The 19,320-nt window shown below is 48.2% G+C and overlaps 1 protein-coding gene across 6 annotated transcripts in view; it reads left to right on the top strand.

Annotated features, from left to right (window-relative positions):
* Positions 1-6,907, top strand: part of STARD8 (StAR related lipid transfer domain containing 8) — a 40,869-nt gene extending 33,962 nt beyond the window's left edge. For 5 of the 6 annotated variants that reach the window (XM_030934702.1, XM_030934703.1, XM_030934705.1 and 2 more), the window contains exons 6-14: positions 317-490; positions 1,349-1,508; positions 2,009-2,207; positions 2,628-2,838; positions 3,138-3,252; positions 3,511-3,735; positions 4,713-4,930; positions 5,032-5,208; positions 5,391-6,907. In XM_030934702.1, coding sequence (XP_030790562.1) covers positions 317-490; positions 1,349-1,508; positions 2,009-2,207; positions 2,628-2,838; positions 3,138-3,252; positions 3,511-3,735; positions 4,713-4,930; positions 5,032-5,208; positions 5,391-5,508 — 1,597 coding nt within the window. In that variant the 3' untranslated portion in view covers positions 5,509-6,907. Of the gene's footprint in view, positions 1-316; positions 491-1,348; positions 1,509-2,008; positions 2,208-2,627; positions 2,839-3,137; positions 3,253-3,510; positions 3,736-4,031; positions 4,587-4,712; positions 4,931-5,031; positions 5,209-5,390 lie in introns of those variants that run through there. The other variant, XM_030934706.1, reaches the window with a different exon arrangement.
* Positions 6,908-19,320: the final 12,413 nt, after the last annotated feature.

Consider the following 19,320-nt stretch of genomic DNA (forward strand, 5'->3'; position numbering starts at 1 on the left):
CAGGTTTGCCCATTCAGAGTTTCTTGGAGCAGCCCCTCCACGGTAGTTTTGGAATGGGCAGGGGTCTTCACTGCTTATTGGCACTAGATGGGCCTGAGCTCTGTGCCACCCTCCCCAAGAACTTCCTGGCCCCTAAGAAGCTGAGTCCAAGCTTTTTCCACCCTGGGGCCTCAGCAGCAGCGCTGAAAGTGGTCCCAACTCCCTGCATGTTTTCTTTGGAGAGAAAAAAGGGGACCAGAATAACACACACCTTTTCTAAGGTTTAGCCAAACCTGCTCCTCTGGGCCTCTCCACCCCTCTCACCGCCCCCCACCAGGAAGCTCCGTTGGCATAGCTTCCAGAACTCCCATCGGCCCAGCCTCAACTCAGAGTCACTGGAGATCAACCGGCAGTTTGCAAGCCAGATCAACCTCCTGCACAAGGGCTCACTGCTGCGGCTTACTGCCTTCATGGAGAAGTACACTGTGCCCCACAAGCAGGGCTGGGTCTGGTGAGTGGCTCCTGGGCCATGGAGGGTGGGAAACTGCCGACTCAGGTCCACGGCCCCAGGCAGGGTCAGCCCAGGAGGTGGGTGCAGGCAGGCAGCGCCCACAGGCCAGGGGAGCAGTGTGATATGCCAGGAGGCTGGAGGGGCTTGGTGAGGCTGGGTATGGGGCAGAGGACCTGAAGTCCTCCAGCTGTGTCTTCTCCATCTCAACCTCTGTGCTGCAGCTAGTGAGATTGTTCTAAAATGCAGGTGTGGTTGTCACTCTCCAGATAAACACTTTTCTCTGGCTTCTCATTGTCCAGATTCCCTCCCACCATGACTCCTTCCTGTTCTGGTCCCGCTCCATCCTTCTGGCTCTTTAGCCTACCCCTCCTAAGCAACCCCACCTTACAGACCAGTGGGACCAGTCATCCTTCCGTGAACGTGCTATGATCTTTTTCCTGCCTCTTTGCCTTTGTTTGTGCTGTGCCTGGAATGCATTTTCCCCATTTCTCCTCTGGGACAATGCCTTCCTATCCCTCAAGAGCCTGCTGAGTTACCACATCCTCTCTGAAGCCTTCCCTAACTCACTAGGTACAGTTCCCCTCCCTCAATGGGTCTTCCCCTAAGTTCTTGGCCTCCTACTGGCCACATGAGTTGTTACTGCCTATTGACACAGTTATCTCCTTGGCCAGACTGAGAGCTCTCTGTGTTCCTCTGTGACTCCCTGGGGCTGCGCCCAAAGCAGGTGCTCGATGAGTGTTGACTCTGGGACAGTGGTGTGTGCCTTATCCTCCTCACCCCACCTGATCCTCTAAGACTGCAGGCAGAGTCTCCAAACTGTGTTCTCCCTATCTGATCACTTGTCATTCTCCCAAACAGGTCAATGCCCAAGTTCATGAGGAGAAACAAGACGCCAGACTACCGGGGACAGCACGTATTTGGGGTGCCACCCCTCATCCATGTGCAGCGCACGGGCCAGCCACTGCCACAGAGCATTCAGCAAGCCATGCGCTACTTGCGCAGCCAGTGCCTGGACCAAGTGAGCCCTTGTGGGGCAGCCTGTAGGGGGATGGTGCAGGGGTGGGGTGCTGGTGGGCATTGGGCTGAAGGCTGAGGAGCTGGGGAGAGGAACTGCTCTGGCCTTCCCTCTCACTTGGGCTGGTCCACCAGAGGCTTTTGCTCTTCTCAGCAAGGACCAGCAAGGATGAAACTCCTTTCTACTCCTTAGGCCCAGCTCTGTGCTACCTTCTTTCGGGCCCAGGCTCCATAGTCCTTATCTTCTGGGAGCCTGAATTTGCCTAGATCCACCTTTTCCTACTCATCTCAACAAAAGCGTCTTTTCTTTTTTGTCCTGAAGCTGTAAAAATCCTTCTCTTTGATTTTCCCATTTGTCTCCTACCCTGCCCCTCAGGAGGCCTGATAGACTTTGAAGTCTCTGGGGTGGCCTAATCTCCTGACACCCAGGCCAGGACTGGCCTCACATTCTCCCTCCTACTCACGCATGTCTTCTTCCCTCCCTCCCTCCCTTGCCTGGACCAGGTAGGCATCTTCCGCAAGTCTGGGGTCAAGTCCAGGATCCAGAACCTGCGCCAAATGAATGAGACCTCGCCTGACAATGTCTGCTATGAGGGCCAGTCAGCCTACGACGTGGCTGACCTGCTAAAGCAGTATTTCCGGGACCTACCTGAGCCCATCTTCACCAGCAAGCTCACCACCACTTTCCTCCAGATCTACCAGCGTGAGTCACCCACTCCTATCCCCAACAACCTGCCCCATTCTCAACCTCCTTGAATCCCAGGCCTTGTGGAAGATAAGCCTGGTGCAGGCAAATGTAGCTGGACCTGTGAGCTGATTGGAACAGTTACTGTCTGGAGTTGGAAAGGCCCTTGCAGAGAGACCATTCTGCTTCCCCAAACCCATTATATGGAAGGGTAGACTGAGGCCCTGAGGGGAGAAAGGGAAACTACCTAAGGTTACACTGTACATTAGTAATAAAGCTAGATCAAGCACCCAGAGACCTCACAGAACTGAACTTTTCCCTTCCCTCTCGCTGCTCCCCTCGGGACTTCCGTGCCTTTTGCCCCCTTGGAAGCAGGAGGCTGGCTGCTGAGGCCTCTGGGGAAGTAAGGAAGGCTCTTCTTCCATTGCTTCCTCACAGTCCTCCCCAAGGATCAGTGGTTGGCAGCAGCACAAGCCGCCACCTTGCTGCTCCCCGATGAGAACCGAGAGGTGCTACAGACTCTGCTCTACTTCTTAAGTGACATTGCCTCTGCCGAGGAAAACCAGATGACAGCAGGCAACCTGGCAGTGTGCCTGGCGCCCTCCATCTTCCACCTCAATGTCTCTAAGAAGGAGAGCCCCTCTCCCAGGTGAAATGGGGCATGGCATGTCAGGGCTGGGCCAGGTCCAGACAATTTGGGCCCCATTGGACTTTTGGCTTCTGATGGCTGGCACTGCTGTGTCTCGTCCTCACCACAAGGAGTAAGCCTGACTCCTCAGGGACCCTGGGCTGGTGGGATCTGTGGAGCAGGGGCTTCCAAAAGGCAGCAGGTTGTTTTGTGGCCAAGTTTGGCAAAGTGGCTTCCTGGCAGCTACAAGGCAGCCTGTCTGTCATCTTGTCTTGTACCCTTATGCCATCTCTCCTCTCACCACCTCCTGCCCCATTTAGGATCAAGAGCAAACGCAGCCTCATTGGTAGGCCAGGCCCTAGGGACCTGAGTGACAACATGGCAGCCACCCAGGGCCTGTCGCACATGATCAGTGACTGCAAGAAACTTTTCCAGGTGAGTAACCCCAGGCCATGGTGCCTACTTACCAGACCTGGGGGAACCATCAGGCCTGACCTCGGTGCCCCAAGTCAGGGATAGGACCCAATTTGACACATACCCCTCAAGCTTATACCCCCAACTCTTCCTCCACAATGTTTCTCATCTACCTTGCTGTGGTAGCTGGACCTCTCAGCTACCACATGTGAACCTGACAGACCCCATGGGGTCTCCTGCTCTCTGGAGCTGCAGCCCATTTTTTGTGTGCCCTCTCAGGTGCCCCAGGACATGGTGCTGCAGCTGTGTAGCTCCTACAGTGCAGCTGAGCTCAGCCCTCCCGGCCCAGCCCTGGCTGAGCTGCGTCAGGCCCAAGCTGCGGGGGTAAACCTGAGCCTCTACATGGAGGAGAGCATCCAGGACCTGCTGCGTGATGCTGCTGAGCGCTTCAAGGGCTGGATGAGCGTGCCAGGGCCCCAGCACACGGAGCTGGCTTGCAGGAAGGTGAGTACCACACCACGGGTGGCTGCTATGGGGCTGGGAGAGCATGATGCAGGCAAGGGGAGTCAGGGAACCCAAAGGAAGGAGCTGGGGAGGAGCTGCCCCCCAAGTCTCTCTGTGCCTCGGCCTTGTCCTTGGAGAATGTCAGAGAGTCAAGAAAGTACCTTAAGGAATCAAGAACCAAATGAGACCAAGGGAACTCTCTCAGGAACCACCTGCCCGAATGACCTTCCAAAAGCCCCATTCCAGATACGATGCTGCTTTGATAACCTCAACTCCCATCTCTCCCTGCTCCACAGTCCAGCTGAATCCTTGCATTTTGCACCTTTGTGCGGTTCTGCTGCCTGGACTGCCCTGACCCCGAGCATTACATTTCCCGAGGCACCTTTAGCGACAATGGAATGTGTTCCTCCTCCATTCAGAACCTTCTGTCATGCCCCAGGATGGAGGGGATTTCTCTCTGTTCCCCTCTGGGCACTGGTCATGCTCTTTCTTGGACGTGGATTCTGAGTAAGATTGCAAGCCTGAAGTGTCCTGTGTAAAAAACGGTCATAACAAAACCTCCCATGTAGGATCAGGGTGAGTGCCTGGTACATACAAAAGGCTCTGTAAGTGGCAGCTTTTGTTGTGCATGTGTTTTACTGCCTGTGCTAGATGGCGAGCTCCTTGACAATCACCATCTTCCTGCACCTCCAAGCACTGTGCCCATGATCATCTCAGAGGCCTGAGAGGCCTCTGAGAATGTGTGCCCCATCATCTCTTTATGCTGTCTAACAGACTGAAAAGCAGACATCCAGAAAAGAGAGAGAGAGGGCAGGGAGCATGGGAGCACTGTCTCAGTCTGGCCAGGGTTAGCAGAGGAGCTCTGCAGCCTACCCTATTAAACCTCAGGTGCTGCGGTTTGAGGCCTGGACTTAGGGCTGGAGTCAGAGTTCTCCAGCCCTGACAGCTGCCCCCATCCCCACTCCTGTGGCTCACAGGCACCGGACGGGCACCCCCTGCGGCTGTGGAAGGCGTCCACAGAGGTGGCAGCCCCCCCAGCTGTGGTCCTGCATCGTGTTCTCCGGGAGCGGGCCCTCTGGGATGAGGATCTGCTGCGGGCCCAGGTGCTGGAAGCCCTGATGCCGGGTGTGGAGCTGTACCACTATGTCACCGACAGCATGGCACCCCATCCCTGCCGCGACTTTGTGGTGCTTCGGTGAGGGGCCGCAGCTGCTACCCTGCTGTGCTTGGGGGGCCCGAGAAGTGGGGTGGAAACCAGCACTAGGAATCTGAGCCTATGTGTCCTTTCTCCAACAGGATGTGGCGCTCTGACCTGCCTCGTGGGGGTTGCCTGCTTGTCTCCCAGTCCCTGGATCCTGAGCAACCTGTGCCAGAGTCGGGTGTGCGGGCCCTCATGCTCACGTCCCAGTACCTCATGGAGCCTTGTGGCTTGGGTCGCTCTCGGCTCACACACATCTGCCGGGCTGACCTCAGGTACCAGGCCTGGGACAGCCTGCTCGACCCCCTTGGCCTTGACCCCTTCCCCTGCCTCTGCCCCTCCTTTTTGCCCCATGCTGTTGATCCCTGGGGCTGGGACAAGTCCTTTCTTCCTTCTCCCTGGTGAGGGCTCCAGGGAAAAACACATTGCTCATGCCTGGTTTCTTCTACTTCCCTAGGGGCCGTTCTCCTGATTGGTACAACAAAGTCTTTGGGCACCTGTGTGCCATGGAAGTGGCAAAGATCCGGGACTCCTTCCCCACCCTGCAGGCAGCGGGCCCTGAGACAAAACTGTGAGCCTTGGGCTGGTCCCAGGGTGGCACCAACCAGGCCCCCTGGGCACCAAGGGACTGAGGGGGAATAAGAGCAGAGCAGCCCCCTGGGTGCTGCTGTCAGGAGCAGAGCCAGGCCCAGGTGGCTCCAGCTGCCTGTCCTGTCCCCTTTCCTAAAGCTCCTCTGCACATAGAGGGGAGAAAAAGAGAATTTAGGCAACTCCACTCCCCCTTCACCCCCAACCCTGTATTCTACTCTCCCGAAAAGAGAAGAGAATCGCATGAGTAGCAAGACTACTGCCGCCAGCCACCTGCCTGTGAGGCCGCTACCTGGCCTGAAGCCTCCACAGCTCCCCGCCTGCAGGGGCAAAGAGGTTGACAGCAGTGTGTGATCCCAGCTCTCCGCCAGACTGAGAGGGCAAGTCGTCTTGTTTCCTGCAAGGGTGCTTTTGAGATTGGACAGGAGGTTCTGGTCCTGCCTTTGGGGCCAACACTGGCCCTGAAGTGTCTTTTTCAGAGGAATTGGACTGGAGTGAATGGGCACAGGGATGGAGCGCAGGGCAGCCCCAATCACCATGAGCTGTTTCATTTGTGTAAATATGATGCTGAATTTTAAGAGGCTGAGTTAAGTGTAGGCACTGACAGGCCCCTAATAAGCGACATGACGATTTGGCATAGATTGGGATGTGAGGGTGGAGGAGAAGCTTCCTTTCTCAAGTCTCAAGACGCCAATGAAACCAATTTTCCTTGACTTGGGTTTCACACTTTATCTGCCACCCCATGGGGTCCTGTGTAGCCTTTGTCCACACACTGCCACTGCCCAGGCCAAGCAAAAGCAGAGTGTGGTTAAGAGACAAGGGTCTGTGTCATTGTCCCTTTTGCTTATGGTAGTGGGCTACCATAACAGCCCCTTTCTCAAGCAGAGACCTGGCCCCTGGGCCAGACAGATGGAAGGGCCTATCTTAGCCAGCTGGAGCTTAAGCCAAACCTGTTCTGTCCCACTGGCCAGCCATCTTTGCTCACATGGAAATTCAAATGCCATTCAAAGGCCACTGGTGCTTTATTTTTCTATCTGCTGAGTAAACTGAAACGAGATGGGTCCCAACCACCACTGTAATTTTCAAGCCTATTTTATTTGTACCTGTAAATATTGTACAGTTTATATATATATGTGTGTGTGTGTATATATGTGTTTATATAGATACACACACACACGTGTATATATATACATACGTATATATATACACACACACGCATTTGCACAGACACACATATGTATCAATTCTCATGAGTGTATTATAATCTCTGGTGGGGGCAAGGGTCTGGAAGGCCTGAGGGGCATTTCAGATGAGAATGGAGAGGTAGAGAGCCAGGTGCAGCAGGATCCCTCAGATCAATAAAGCATTACCAGAGATGCACTTTAACTGTGTGGCTGTCTTTGCTGACAATGGGCTAGGGACTGGGGACTGGGGTTGTGACTGAGGCTTCAGTGTTAGGGCTCAGAGCATTGAGCATTCACCCCACCCTCTGCTGAGTCCCAGCTTACTGGCAACAGGTCTTGGGTGAGTCCACAGGAAGAACGGGGAGGGCCTCAGCTCTTCTCTTTGGAGAGGGATTTGTGGCCAGGCATGGTGGGGTGGGGTGGGGTGGTGGGGGCACAGAGAAGGGGTGGAAAGTTAGCCAGAACTTGGGAAGAAGCTACAAACCCCATCTCATGACCTGGCCACAAGCATGAATGACCTCAGGCATCCTAGGGAGAGATGAGCCTGGCTAAGCGGCCATTCCTTCCCCTTCTAAACAGCTTGAATGAAGAGTGAAGTCCCAGCCCCAGGAGGCTTGGGGGCCCTGTGCCACCTGTAAGCCAACCTAAGAGGTCTGAGTGCCTCAAGGCAGCCTCTGGTATGGCTCCAGTGACCAGCAAAGCCCAGGGGCCTAGAGAAACTCTCTCATCTTGACTTTCCCAAAGGAAGGGGCTTTCCTCTGCCATATTACATGGCCATAAAATCCCAGGCTCTGAAGAGCAGCTAGAGAGAAAGTCCAGGCTTTAGACTTTTGCATCCCTGAAGTGCTCTCAGTAGCCTGGGCAGGCAAGCCCTGCTCTCTGGGTACCTCAACCTCCTCATGGGTCAAACGAGGCCAGTCATACCTTGCCACAAGCCTGTCTCGGTAAGTGTTCAGGTTGCACCACCCAAGTCTGCACTCCGACCCGGCCTAAACAGTGAGGTGCCTGTCCAGTCCCGCTGCTCTGTCACCTTCTTCATTCTGTCTTGGGCTCAGTTGTCCCTACATGCCTTGACCTTTCTTCACTGCTGCCACCTAGGGGTCTTGGCTAGCCCTGGAAGTGAGTGAGTTAGAGCAGAGGACCCAGTCAGCCCCCTGCCTTTGGGAAAACTAAATGGAGGCCCCTTGTGTCTGAGTATGGGCTGGGAGATCACTCCAGCGGTGCTGGGCTTAAGGGATACCAGTGTGATGCTCTGGCCAGTAGTTCTTGAGGAAGGCATCGGGGCCTTCTGGCCCAGGCACTGCCCACCTTCTCTTGGAAGGAGGTTGGTGGTAGGGTACAGAGGATGGGACTCAGCACTCAGATGATGGTTGCTAGGAGACGGATAAAGAGGAGGGATCCTCTTGAAAGGGCCAGAGAGTTCCCCCAACCTTGCAGCTCTGGACTCTGCTACCCTGACCCAGTCGCCCAGTGTCTGGCAGTGTGGAAGAGGTAGCTCCAAGTAGGAGAGCTTCTGTTGGGCCTTAGCATCCTCATGTGTAAAGCAGGGCTCCCATCCCTCATCTCTGCCTACTCCACCGTGCCTCTAGATGTAGGAATGAGTTTCATGAGGAGGCTGCCCAGGCCTCTCGTTCCCACCCACAAAGCAAGCACCACCCGTGGCCATTTCTAGCCCTGAGTCTTGTACCTCTGCCAACCCTAAGTAGGCTTCATTTCCCTGGTGCCAGAGAACGTGCCTTCAAATTCCCAGTCCCACTGCCCGTAGTCTCTATTCTTGTGCTTTCCCTGACCCACTGTCTCAAAGAAACCAGGTCGCAGGGGAATCCCGCATAGAAATCAAACGATCTGCCTATGAGCTTTGATTATTGTTTCCTAGTCTCCAGTGCCCTGTTGCCAGAGTGACTGAGGGTAGATGGTGGTCAGACCCAGGCTCAAATCTAGCTATATCATTTCCTGGCTGTGTGACCTTAAGTGGCACATTTAACATTTCTGATTACTTTTCCCTCTCAGAAAATAAGGGTAAGAATCATTTACATCTTGTAAGGTTGTTGTCAAGGTTAAATGAGCCAATAGTTGTGAACGTGGTTGCACAGTGCCTTGCACATAGCAGACATCAAAATATGGTAACCCCCTGCCTGCCCTGTGTCTTTCCTGCCAGTCAGACTCCATAGGGAGAACTTGGTCCCCTCATCTGGGATCTCCAGCTCCAAGACGGGGAGGAGTGGGTGGGCTCTTCTCCCATCAGGAGAAAGATGAGCAGCCAGCATCTGCCTGTTGTCAGTGAAGGCAATGAAGAAACATGTTGCAATGGAGACTTCATGGGGGGATGGCACCATGCAAGTGGGCGCCAGTAGTGTGGATGGAGCAGAACATACTGGTAAAGACAAAGATGATGGCAAGGACTGCCAAGAGCTTTACACCTGTATATAACAAAGCTTCCGAGCTCCTTGCTCAAGGCCTGGGGGTGTGGAGATGGGTGGAAGAAAGCCCAAGGCAGTCTGACATGGAGCTACACAGGGGATAGGGTTGGGGCTATGGAGATCTAGGGAACTTCAATAGCTTATGGCCTTCACCCATTGATGGAGAGGAGTCAGCAGTCTGGGCTATCAACAAGGAAGGCAAACAGTAGAACTCAGAGACGGGCATGGGGACTCCATTGCATGAAGCTGCAGCCAATAGGGGGAAAAGTCTCAGAAAGTGGCTTGGGGCTGGCAACCAATGCAATACTTTCTGGGGAGAGAGTCACTTGTGAGCCAATCAGTAGCAGGGTCTGAATATTAGCTACCCACCAGGTGCCAAGGAGGGAATCAAATCAACACTTTCCCCTTCATCTAGGGCCAGATAAACTGGTCAGGAAGCTGGCAACTTGGCCCCTGCCCATTACGTCCCCATCCTCACTCAAGAAACAGAGTGGAATAGCTCAGGGAAGCTGAACTTGGACGTGCATCAAGGTGGAGAGGAAAGCAGATGCCATTGTTGCCATGGCAGTTGACCAAGGGGTCACAGCACCAATGGAACAGAATAGAGAATGCAGAAACAAATCCACACATCTACAATGAACTCATTTTTGACAAAGGTGCCAAGGACATACACTTGGGAAAAGACAGTCTCTTCAATAAATGCTGCTGTGAAAACTGGATCTCCATATGCGGAATGAAATGAGACCCCTATCTCTCTCCATATACAAAAGTCAAATCAAAATGGATTAAAGATGAAAATCTAAGGTCTCAAACTGTGAAACTACTACAAGAAAGCATTGGGGAAATTCTCCAGGACATTGGTCTGGGCAAAGATTTCTTCAGTAATAACCCACAAACCCAGGTAACGAAAGCAAAAATGGACAAATGGGATCACATCAAGTTAAAAAGCTTCTGCACAGCAAAGGAAACAATCAACAAAGTGAAAACACAACCGACAGAATGGGAGAAAATATTTGCAAACTACCCATCTGACAAGGGATTAATAAACAGAGTATACAAGGAGCCGAAACAAATCTATAGGAAAAAAAAACGAATCAAAATGGGCAAAAGATTTGAATACACATTTCTCAAAAGAAGACATAAAAACGGCAAACAGGCGTATGAAAAAGTGCTCAACATCACTGATCATCAGAGAAACGCAAATCAAAACTAGAATGAGATACCATCTCACCCCGATTAAAATGGCTTATATATAAAAGACAGGCAATAACAAATACTGGTGATGATGTGGAGAAAAGGGAACCCTTGTACACTGTTGGTGGGAATGTAATTAAGCACAACCACTATGGAGGGCAGTTTGGAGGTTCCTCAAAAAACTAAAAATAGAGCTACCATATGATTCCACAATTCCCCTGCTAGGTATATACCCAAAAGAAAGGAAATCAGTATATTGAAGAGATATATGGACTCCCGTAATTGCTGCAACACTGTTAACAACAGCTAAGATTTGGAAGCAACCTAAGTGTCTGTCAACAGATGAATAGATAAAGAAAATGTGGTACCTATACACAATGGAGTACTATTCAGACATAAAAATGAATGAGATCCAGTCACTTGCAACAACGTGGATGGGACTGGAGATCATTACGTTAAGTGAAATAAGCAAGGCACAAAAAGACAAACATCACATGTTCTCACTTATTTGTGGGATCTAAAAATCAAAACAATTGAACTCATGGATATAGTGAGTAGAAAGATGTTTACTGTTACCAGAGGCTGGGAAGGGTAGTAAGGGGGTGGGTGGGGGGAGGTAGAGATGGCTAATGGGTACCAAAAAAAAAAAAAAAATAGAAAGAGTGAATAAGACCGCTATTTGGTAGCACAACACGGTGACTATAGTCAATAACAACTAAATTGTACATTTAAAAATAACTAAAAGTATAATTGGATTGTTTGTAACACAAAGGATCAAAACTTGAGGTGATGGATACCCCATTTATCCTCATGCAATTACTATGCATTGCATGCCTGTATCGAAACATCTCAATTACTCCATAAATATATATACCTACTATGTACCTACAAACGTTTTTTTAAAAAATTAAAGAATGTTTTTGTTTGTTTTATTGATGGGATCACTTAAAACCTGGGGTCGGTGGGGAGAGAGCAAAATCCAAAGGCGCCCTTGGGAATTCATTGTATGAAACAATCAGAATTTGTTATCTGGGGCAGTTGCAGGCACCGGACATAAAAACCTGCTTTCCTTTAGGCATTTGAAAATTAAAAAAAAAAAAAAAAAATGGCTTGCAGACCACTACCTTTGCCACGTCTCAGGAATCAGGAAGCCCAGGTTAGGAATCATCACATCAGGAGAGTATAGGATGGGCTCTGGAGCCAGACTGCCTGGATTCAAATTCAGCACCATTACTTACTATCTCTGTGACTCTGTCATCTTGTCAAGGAGTCATGTAGCTAGTAACCCAAGTGACCATATAGCTAGTTACCCAGTCTGCCTCGTACCAGAGTGTGTGCTCATAACTGCTCCAGTGGGCTTCAAACTTCAGTGAGCATCAACATCACCCTGGTGGACTGTCAAAACATGGGCTGCTAGGCCCCACACCCAGAGTTTCTGATTCAACCAGTCTGGGGAGAAGTCTGAGAATTTGCATTTCTGACAAGATGTCAGGTGATGGTGATGCTGCTGGTTCAGGCACCACACTTTGAAAACCAGTGATCTATAAAGTGAGGAGGTTAATTATGATGACATAAGTTTCATTCAACTGAATTCAAATTAGAAGATGTTTGAACTCCCCCTCAGTCCCTGCAGACCACGGACTCAGGGCTCAAAGGCATTACCACTTTCTATTATAGCTGCAGGGCTTACTTATACTCACTGAACTTCAGTTTTCTTATCTTTAAAATGGGAATGATACTACCTTATGAGGAGGTTATGAGTAGTCAACTTGATTGTTTCTAGCATTTGATGAGTACTTTCAAAGTGGCAAATCACCTGCTATTTGTCTTGTTAGTAATACTGCATATCTTCTTTTGTTACGCAGTATAGTGCTCACTGCTAGGTTTAGGCAGAGATGATCTCGGGAAGAAGGGTCTGTGGAAGAGGACAGAAAGGTTGCCTGTTCTGCCATACCTTCCTCTGGCTCCAAGCTATATCACTACTTGGTCTCTGACTTTAAGGCTCTTCCCCTCTGAGACTCTCCTTTCAAGATCTTCCACTGCTCAGACCCTGATGGCTTGTGTTTCATTTTAACAATGCTGTCCATTCTCTTCGTGAAAACTGTGGGAATCTCAAACTGAAATTCCTACAGGAACCAGGCAGTTAGCACAGAGAAGCAAAGCATACTGGGTAAAGACCATAATGATTGCAGAGTTCATACCCCATCTAAAGAGGGCAGCAGCTATTCCCTTCTCATCTGTTATGGATAGGTGGGAATGTGGGTCCAGATGCGGATAGCTACATCTTCTGATTTTTCCAGGGAATCTAGAAATCCAGATTTGGTTTTGGAATTTTTTTTTTTTTTTTTTTTTTTTTTTTTTTTTTTTTTTTTTTTTGAGATAGGGTCTGACTCTGTCACCCAGGCCGGAGTGCAGTGGTATGATCTCGATTCACTGCAACCTTTGCCTCCTGGGCTCAGGTGATCCTCCCACCTCAGCCTCCTGTAGCTAGGACTACAGGCTCACACCACCACACCCAGCTAATTTTTGTATTTTTTGTAGAAATGGGATTTCACCATGTTTCCCAGGCTAGCTTTGAATTCCTGAGCTCAAGCAATCTTCTCACCTTGGTCTCTCAAAGTGCTGGGACTATAGGCATAAACGACCACGTTTGCCCAAATCCAGATTTTTATGTGAAATCTACCCTTTTAAAATATTGGTGGCCAGGTGTGATGGCTCACGCCTGTAATCTCAGCACTTTGGGAGGCTGAAGTGGGAAGATTGCTTGAGACCAGGAGTTCGAGACCAGACTGGGCAACACAGTGAGACTCCATCTCCACAAAAAATAAAAAAATTAGCCGGGTATGGTGGCATGTGCCTGTAGTCCCAGCTACTCAGGAGGCTGAGGCAAGAGGATCGCTTGAGCCTGGGAGTAGGATCACACTACTACACTCCAGCCTGGACAAGAGAGAGACATTCTGTCTCCGAAAAAAAAAAAAAAAAAAAAAAAAAGATAAAAAGTAAAATGGTGGTGAAAAAATTTTAACATAACATGCATCAGGCTCAACAGGCACACATGAATAGCCCACTGGTTTGCACCCTCTACTCTAGAACAACGTTTACAAAATGTGACTTTCCCTCCAGGGTTATGGCCAGGGATCCCGTCCCTTTTGGGCTCAGTCCCTACATAGGCCAGGCCCTCCCACCCCACCCAGTGCTGCCCCTGCCATCACAGCATAGGCACTGAAGACCATGGCATGTGGGCTGTGCTCAGACACAAAGCAGGTGTGCATGCACACCTGAGAAAGGTTCCCAGGTAGGTGGCTGTATTAGTCTGCTTTCACACTGCTATAATGATGTACCTGAGACTGGGTAATTTATAAAGAAAAGAGGTTTAATTGACTCACAGTTCCGCATGGCTGGAGAGGCCTCAGGAAACTTACAATCATGGCAGAAGAGGAAAATGCATCTACAATCACGGCAGAAGGGGAAGACGCATGTCTTACATGGCAGGTGAGAGAGAATGAGCAAGAGCAGGGAAACCTGCCTTATAAAACCATTATATCTCGTGAGAATTCACTCATTATCATGAGAACAGCATGGGGGAAACTGCCTCCATGATCCAATCACCTCTCACAAGGTCTCCCTAAACACCTGGGGATTACAATTCAGGATGAGATTTGGGTGGGGACACAAAGTCTAACTATATCAGTGGCACAGGCGATAACCCAGACACAGATGTGAAGCAGCAGGTTCTCAAAGGAAGAGATGCTGTCTATGTTGGGCTTGCCGTTGTGCACAGTTTTGGAAGCACTAGAATAAATTGTTGGGATAAAGAAAGCCCTGTGAAATCTAGCGCTAGAGCGTGGACGGGAAGCGTCAACCCCAAAACAGCCAGGTCCTGGCAGGGCCCACAAGGGGGCACTGCTGCTCTGTGTGGGAAGGTGGGCCAGAGGCAACAGGAAGCTGCTGGGACGCAACCCCAGCATCTGCTCCCACCTCCAAGTCTTCTCAGTGTTCTCCGGTTTCTGCCCCTTTTCCTTCACACGGTCTTCCAGATCTTGTTCCTTCCCCTGTTCCCTCAGTTTCCCCATCCCTCAGATCTTGCCATTCTCCACTACAGAGCCCTAAAAATTCTTTCTGCTTTCCTCCTCCCACTGGTCCCTTAGGGTTGGAGAATTTCTCTCCAAGTTGAGATTCACTATCTAGTTCATCTCCTGATTGAACAAATGAAGACGGGGACGTGACCAGGCACAGTGGCTCACTCCTGTAATCCCAGAGCTTTGGGAGGCAAGAGGCTCGCTTGAGCCTAAGAGTTTGAGACCAGCCTGGGCAACAAAACGAGACCCCATCTCTACAAAACATAAAATAAATTGACAGGCATGGTGGCGGGCACCTGTAGTCCTAGCTACTAAGGTTAAGACTGCAGTAAGCCATGATTGCACCACTGTACTCTGGCCTGGGTGACAGAATGAGACCCTGTCTCAAAGAAAAAAAAAAAAAAAAAAAAAAGGAAAAGAAAGAAGGAAAGAAAGAAGAAAAGAAAAGAAAATAGACATAGACCATCAGTGAGACCTGCCCAAGGTCACTAGGAGGGAAGAGGCAGTTCTAAGATGGAATCCAGGTCTGTTGGGATCCAAGGGTGTCCCTTCTAATGGGCCAGTTATTGGTTCAACAAATATTTACTGAGTGTTTATTATGTGCTAGACACTATTATAGATACCAGGGATACAGCAGTGAACAAAATAAATAAGAATCCCTACCCTCATTGAGCTGGCATTCTAGAGAGATGAGCAAACATAATTCAATGACATAGTGTGTTTCAAGGTGACAAGTGCTTTAGAAAAAAATTAAGCAGGGAAGGGGGATTGGGAGTGCTCTCCGTCATTTTAATAGGGTGATTATAGAGAAAGTGACATTTGGCACAGGTGAAGTAGGTGAAGACATGAGCTGTGTGAAGACAGAATGTGTCAGGCCTTGAAAGGCCAGATGTGAAGAAGATCATCCTAGTGAACAGAAACCGAGAAGCAGTGCTCAACTGCCAGGAAGAAGTCAGCCTCAATAAAACTAGCATAGGCCAAGGGTAGTGGCTCATGCCTGTAATCACAATGATTTGGGAGACTGGGGCAGCAAGATCACCAGAGTCCAGGAGTTTGAGACTAGCCTGGGCAACACAGTGAGACCCCGTCCCTACCAAAAAAAAAAAAAATTTAATTAGCTACATGTGGTGCACACACCCATAGTTCTAGCTACTTGGGAGGCTGAGGTGAGAAGATTGTTTGAGTCCAGGAGTTCGAGGATGCAGTGAGCTATAACTGTCCCACTGCACTCCAGTCTGTTGCTATTTTATTTTATTTTATTTTTATTTTTATTTTTATTTTTGAGACAGAGTGTTGCTCTGTCACCCAGGCTCGAGTGCAGTGGCACGATCTCAGCTCACTAAGACCTCAGCTCCCCAGCTTCAAACGATTCTCCTGCCTCAGCCTCCTGAGTAGCTGGGATTACAGGCATGTGCCACCGTGCCCAGCTAATTTTTGTATTTTCAGTAGAGACAGGGTTTTGCCATGTTGGCCTGGCTGGTCTGGAACTCCTGACCTTAGGTGATTCCTCTGCCTTAGTCTCCCAAAGTGCTAGGATTACAGGCATGAGCCACCGCGCCTGGCCAGCCTGTTTCTATTTTTAATAAAAAAGCTGGAGCAGTTTACACAGGTGCATGACATGGATGAAACCTTCATGTCCTTCCAACACACTCAGTGCGAGTTATGCGAATACAGCTGCAAATGGATTGGCTTATCTAACTCCAAAGTTTGCTATAATATTTAATCCAGCTCCTGGTCTTCTGGGAAGTGTGATGAGGTCCCATGGATGGGATGGAAATAGGGAAGGCAGGTTAGGGGACAGAAGACTGGATGTAGAAGTCATAGCCAGAGCAATCAGGCAAGAGAAAGAAATAAAGAGCATCCAAATTGGAAAAGAGGAAGTCAAACTATCTCTCTTTGCTGATAATATGATTTTATACCTAGAACACCCTAAAGACTCTTCCAAAAGACTCCTAGAGTTGATAAATGAATTCAGTAAACTCTCAGGTTACAAAATCAATGTATACAAACCAGTAGCACTGCTATACACCAACAATGACCAAGCTGAGAGTCAAATTAAGAACTAAAGCTACAGAAAATACCTAGAAATATATGAACCAATGAAGTGAAAGATCTCTATAAGGAGAACTACAAAACACGGCTGAAAGAAATCATAGATGACAAAAACAAATGGAAATAGAGCCTATGCTCATGGATTTGAAGAATCAATATAGTGAAAATGACTATGCTGTCCAAAGCAATCTACAGATTGTAATTCCTATCAAAATATAATACCAACATTATTTTTCACAGAATTAGAAAAAACTATCCTAAAATTTATATGGGATCAGAAAAGAGTCCAAATAGCCAAAGCAATGCTAAACAAACAGAATAAATCTGGAGGTATCAGAATACTACACTTCAAATTATGTTACAAGGCTATAGTAACAAAAACAGCATGGTACTGGCATAAAAGTAGTTACACAGATCAATGAAATAGAAAAGAAAAAACAAATAAAGCCAAATACTTATAACCAACTAATCTTTGACTAAGCATACAAAAACATAAATTGGGGAAAGGACACCATATTCAATAAATGTAGCTGGGAAAACTGGCAAGCCACATGTAGAAGAATGAAGCCGGATCCTTATCTCCCATCTTATAAAAAAAAATCAACTCAGGATGGATCAAGGATTTAAATCTGACCTGAAACCATAAATATTCTAGAAGAAAACCTAGGAAAAACTCTTCTCGACATTAACTTAGGCAAATAATTTGTGATGAAGACCCCAAATGCAAATGTAACAATAACAAAAATAAATAAATGGGACCTATTAAACTACAAAGTTTCTGCACAGCAAAAGAAATAATCATCAGAGTAAACAGACAACCCACAGAATGGGAGAGAAAATATTTGCAAACTGTGTATCTGACAAAGGACTAGTATCCCGAATCTACAAGAAACTCAACCAAATCAGCAAGAAAAAAAAAATCCTATTAAAATGTGGGCAAAGGACATAAATAAAGATTTCTCAAAAAAAAAAAAAAAGATATACAAATGGCCAACAAACATATTTAAAAAGTCTATGTTACTAATAATCAGGGAAATGCAAATCAAACCACAGTGAGATACCACCTTACTCCTTACTCCTGCAAGAATGGCCATTACTGAAAAGACAAAAAAACAATAGATGTTGGAGTGGCTGTGGTGAAAAAGGAACATTTATATACTGCTGGTGGGAAGGTACATTAGTACAACCTCTGTAGAAAACAGTATGGAGATTTCTCAAAGAACTAATAGTAGATCTACCAATCCATCCAGCAATTCCACTACTGGGTATCTATCTAAAGGAAAAGAAGTCATTATAACAAAAAGACATCTGCACATGTATGTATATCACAGCACAATTCACAATTGCAAAGATATGGAACTGACGTAAATGCCCGCCAACCAATGAATAGATAAAGAAAAATAAAAGAAAAAAATATATATATAATGGAATACTATGCAGTCATAAAAAGGAATGAAATAAATTCTTTTGTGGCAACTTGGATAGAACTGGAGGCCATTATTCTAAGTAAAGTAACTCAGGAATGGAAAGCCAAATGCCACATGTTCTCACTTATAAGTGGGAGCTAAGCTATGGTATGCAAAGGCATACAGATTGGTAAAATAGACATTGGAGACTCAGAGATAGGGAGAGTGGGATGAGTGGGCAATGAAAAACCACCTATTGGGTACAATGTACACCACTTGGGTGATCAGTGCACTAAAAGCCTAGACTTCACCACTGTACAATTCATCCATGTAACAAAAAATCATATGTATTCCTAAAGCTATTGAAATAAAAAATATTTTTTTTAAAAAAAGAGTGGGTGTTCAAAGAAAAGCATGGCTTGGGGTGTGCACTCCCACTTTGGGTGTGTAACTATGTATATCATTTTATGCTCGGCATCCAAGGCTCCATCTACCCTCTTGTCCCCCAGACCCCCACAGCCTCAGCCTCCACCATACTGGACATACCTACCTCTTCCCCAGCCCTGAAACATCCCAGTGGCCTCTTTGCACCCTAACTAATGAATTGTTTTTCACTTTACTTCCTCCTTGAGAATTTAGCCCCATGGCCATATCTTCTTTCTTGAACCCTTCCTTCCTCCACGCTCCAAGACCTTGTCTCAATTCTTTGATCACAGCTCCTTGGTCTTCTTTCCTTGCCCCCTGTCACTTCTCTTCTCCTTCAGCCTTGCCCCAACCTCAGGAATTCCTCAAAGTTCTTCTTTATTGTTCTCCTCCCTGCTTCACCTTGGTCATTAAGGACTTTGTTGATAGTCATTGTTTCAGTTTTACGCCTCTGTGCTGATGCCTCCCACATCATTACCCAGAGTCTCCATCTCTTTGAGCTCAGGCCAGTATTTCCCACTACATGAGTGGGCAGTTCCATCTGGAGGCCCCACATGCATACCAAGCTCAACAGACCCAAGCCAAGCTCATCCCACACACAATTTGCTCCCCTGCTCTGTCTCTATTGGTGGTGCCCTTATCTCTCCAGCTGCTCAGCTCAGATCCCCAAATCAACCATAACTCCTCACTCCCTCTTGCCTTCCCCTACAACCTATGCATGCAAGCTTCCATCCATTTTTCCATTCCACAAGTAATTATTGAATGTTTTCTATATGTCGGACTCTGTGTTGAGATGCTGAGAATACAGGGGTGAACAAGACAGACAAGGCTCCTACCTTCTTTTCAAGTCCCCTCTAGTAGATGGATGAGTTGGGGAGATATGTGATAAATAAACACACATACAAGCTACCTTCCACTATTCCCAGAGCTCCGAAGGCAACAAAGCAGGATGAAGTAGTAGTGACTGAGTGGTTATTCAATCGGGTGGTCAGGGAGGCCTTCTCTGAGTAACATTTGAGCTAAGGCCTGAATGAGAAGAAG

This window comes from Rhinopithecus roxellana, chromosome 7 (genome assembly GCF_007565055.1).
Source record: "Rhinopithecus roxellana isolate Shanxi Qingling chromosome 7, ASM756505v1, whole genome shotgun sequence".
Classification (NCBI taxonomy): Eukaryota; Metazoa; Chordata; class Mammalia; order Primates; family Cercopithecidae; genus Rhinopithecus; species Rhinopithecus roxellana.